This window comes from Barbatula barbatula (genome assembly GCF_947034865.1).
Source record: "Barbatula barbatula genome assembly, chromosome: 20".
Lineage (NCBI taxonomy): Eukaryota > Metazoa > Chordata > Actinopteri > Cypriniformes > Nemacheilidae > Barbatula > Barbatula barbatula.
This window is the reverse complement of record NC_136783.1, coordinates 20,684,245-20,687,768: the sequence shown is the minus strand read 5'-3', so window position 1 is coordinate 20,687,768 and position 3,524 is coordinate 20,684,245. Positions and strand designations below refer to the sequence as shown.

The 3,524-nt window shown below is 35.2% G+C and overlaps 1 protein-coding gene across 1 annotated transcript; it reads left to right on the top strand.

Moving 5' to 3' along the window:
• Positions 1-39: 39 nt before the first annotated feature.
• On the top strand, positions 40-2,788 carry LOC306909572 (cystatin-2). Its single transcript, XM_079483424.1, has 4 exons — positions 40-301; positions 373-560; positions 640-753; positions 1,426-2,788. The coding sequence occupies exons 1-4, from the start codon at positions 280-282 to the stop codon at positions 1,540-1,542; spliced, it is 441 nt and encodes a 146-aa protein (XP_079339550.1). The 5' UTR covers positions 40-279; the 3' UTR covers positions 1,543-2,788.
• Positions 2,789-3,524: the final 736 nt, after the last annotated feature.

The following is a 3,524-nucleotide window of genomic DNA, read 5'->3' as shown; positions in this document are numbered from 1 at the left end:
GAGATATTTGGGACTGCACAGTCCGGGGTCCTGAAGCCTACAGTAGTCTGGTCATGTGATCAGGATTGTAAACAAACACATGACGGAGGTTCAGCCGTAGAGTCTCAGGTTTGTGTTTGTGAATGCAGACACGTGTTAAACATGAATCAGCGAGTGTATGAATGACCTCCATCAGCAAAATGCTGAAATAAGATCATTGGAAACTCAACACTGACGCCGTTTGAAACCTGATGGTGCATCAGAATCACATCCATCCACAGGACCAGACGTGTGTCTGAAATGTTTCTTCAGGTTTCTGCAGGTGAGCACGTTTCCATTATCACATTCTTGACACTTAAAGGTCACATCATGACTTTGCTTTCATTCTCACAGACCTTCGTCCTGCCAAGATGCTCTGCATTCTGAGCCTCCTCGCAGCTGCTTGTTTTGTGATGGGAGACAGATCCACACAGAACCCAAATGTTGTCAGTGTGGCCAACTTTGCCATCGACTTTCATAACCGCATGAATAACTACCCGTATGCCTTTAAAGTGGTGAAGATCATCTCAGATTCAGCTCAGGTAAGTGAAGTGTAGACAGTGTGATGTAAGACATCTCTGATATATTCACCATCTAACAATGTGTGTGTGTTAACGTCAGATCTTCCCTCCGGCACGAGTGAAGTACACACTAGAGGTGGAAACGGCTCAGACGGTCTGCAGGAATCAGGCGGATGTGAATCTGCAGGATTGTCCTCTGCGGTCTGATGCTCAGGTGAGACATGACGTGTACAATTCAACATCTATTATATTTATAGTCGGCTCAAGCTAAATATATTCAAGAGTTGCTGTAATTTCATTTAGTTAAAATCTAAAATCTATTTGAATGTAAGAATGCAAGGTACGCCCCTAATTTCTTTTTTCCAATATAAAATGTTTATATGAATGTAGAAAATATGTGTCCAGAGTTATTATAGTTGTGATTTAATTTAGTTTTTATTAATAGTTTAACATTTGTTGTTACATATTTAGCAACTTTATTATATGCATTTCTCATTTTATTATGTATTTGTTAATTTTTTATGTTGCTATACAAGGTTACTGCATTTTTATTTTTGTTAATAAAAACTAAAATAACTAAAATAATTAGTTTACTATTATTATTATAACGCTTTAAACTTATTTCAGTTTATTTCTGAGGCAACATCTACATGTTTAGTTTAGTTTACTTCCCCCCCAAAATAGGGCCAATTTTTGATTTGATTTTAATAAATAGAAACGCTTTCAAAGTTTTAAATTGAGTAAAACTAAAATAACCTTGTCCTGTCCTGTAAGTGTATTTGAAATATTTCTTTGACATTTTTACCATTTTTTACTGAATTTTCTGATAAATAATGAATAAGTGCAGGTTGAAGGCATTTCTGATGTTTTGTGTTTTGTTTTTCAGACCATGATCTGCTCCTTTGTTGTTTTTGCTGTGCCAGGAAACAACACGATCCCTAAACGCCTGCTGTCAGATCAGTGTGTGTCTGATGGCAGAGGGATATTTTCAGAGCCTGCTTAATACTGTTATATTAAGGATGTTGACATATATCACTATTCATATATTGTGGTAGAATAAGGTTATTTTTACACTAAAATGATCTTTAGATTATAAGTGTTGTGTGATGTTGAAGTGCACAGTGGTTTCATGGAAAAGTGAAATGAAAAAGTGAAAGATAGTATTCATTTATTCAATTATAAAACTCTCGAATCAACACATTTTGATGTATTTTCATAATAAAACCACTGTCCCATCAGGTTGTTTAAATATCTATGTTTGTGAAGCTGGTACATTCCTCCTCACTGTGTCACACCACTGAACCAGCTATGACACCATCTGTCAATCATGTAGGTGTGACTTGTGTCCTTTATTTGACTAATTTATCAGGTGTCTGTTGGGTTAGGCTCCATAGCTCAGTGGTTAGAGCACTGGTCTTGTAAACCAGGGGTCGCGAGTTCAATTCTCGCTGGGGCCTAAAAATGAACTTTTTTTAGAAAGCAGAGTCAAATCAAGAAAACAGACATTTATATCAAATCAATTAAGATTGTTAATTACAAAAAAAGCTGTCATTGAATACATTTGGGCTATTGGAGTTTTGCTTAAGGTGGCCAAATATCAGAAAGCACACTGTGAATAGAGTCATTTAGACACTTTAAAGATGAGGAAACACAATCTCTATTAATCTTGAGTACCTATACAGAAACTTATGGCCACATTTTTCAGTGCATCAATAGGCCTTTTTCACAGATTTCTGAAACTACGTCACGGCAGGGTAAAGCAACTTCCCATACAGTTATTGTAATAGAATGTGTTCGAGTAATTTAAAGCTACTTTCGTTTTTCTGTATTATCTTTTTTTTGCGAGTTTAATATATATTAAATATAAAAATGTATATCTGTGCATTTATCTGTTTTATGCACTCAGGCCGCTAATATAAAGTGTTTTGAGTTTATACGCTCTAGCTTGCGTGTTATTCAGGCGTTGTCGCGTCACAAATGTCTTTAAAATATTGGTACACTGTTAACATAGAGTGTAACTTATTAAAATGTGTTAGTAAATAAGATGACCTGTTAAGGTAAGGTTCGTTTTTATTGTTAATAAAATAAGATTCTTTGTTCATTAATACTAAATATAAAATGTTAAAACTTAAATTTGGGAAAATGTAATAAATGTAGAACTTTCAAATCAACCACGGATAAGAATACACATTATATTGCGCTCTAACTAATGTCAATAAATGAGAGCTTATTCTGAAATGCTTACCATTAACAGCTGTGTTGTCCTTCTCCAATCTTTTAATGGGTCACTTTCAATAAGATGCTAATGTTCCTGAATAATCATAATCTTCGGTTTATTTTAATATACTGTAAACTTAAACAATTATTCACTTCCCTATCACAGTAACACAGAGTCGACCTAATAAAACACGCATACATAGGCTAATGCATGGCAGTGAACCAATGCACCGGCGAGGAAAACGTCTGATATAATATATTTTACATTATTAAACATTTTTGATGATATCAGGAGCACTAGCGAGAACAGACAACAGAAGAACGGGAAGGTTTGGGTGATGTTGTTCCAGCACAACGTGCTGCCTTTACATTTAAATCATGATGATGGTTGTGTTGTTCTGTTTGTGTATTGTACAGAAGTCTGGGGCTGGTTGCATAAACTGCTTAGACTAGTCTTAGAAGTTAATCATCTGTTTGTTTCTTTAAGACTGGTAACTTTTTTACTGTAACTTATTTTTTCAATATAATGCAGGACACAACCAGAGAGACATAAAGAATAAAATTAGACCGAGAACATCCAAACCAATCACTGGATTTATTATATGTAGTTCAATAGTTCAAATCAGCAAATCAGCAAGTACCTGCCTCAGGTTGCTGTCCCGTAAACAGTACAAACCTTAAATTAGGTTTAAGGCTTCTTTTATTTAGTTTTTTTTGTGTCTAAGCACTGTCGAGCTTGTGCAGAGGCTGCAGTTTTTGTCAGAGAGG

Bases quoted from the DNA above. Each gene is read 5' to 3' on its own strand.
- LOC306909572 (XM_079483424.1), top strand. From the start codon at position 280: ATGTTTCTTCAGGTTTCTGCAG. The intron at 561-639 runs GTAAGTGAAGTG...TGTTAACGTCAG, and splicing joins TCATCTCAGATTCAGCTCAG to ATCTTCCCTCCGGCACGAGT. The intron at 754-1,425 runs GTGAGACATGAC...TTTGTTTTTCAG, and splicing joins CTCTGCGGTCTGATGCTCAG to ACCATGATCTGCTCCTTTGT.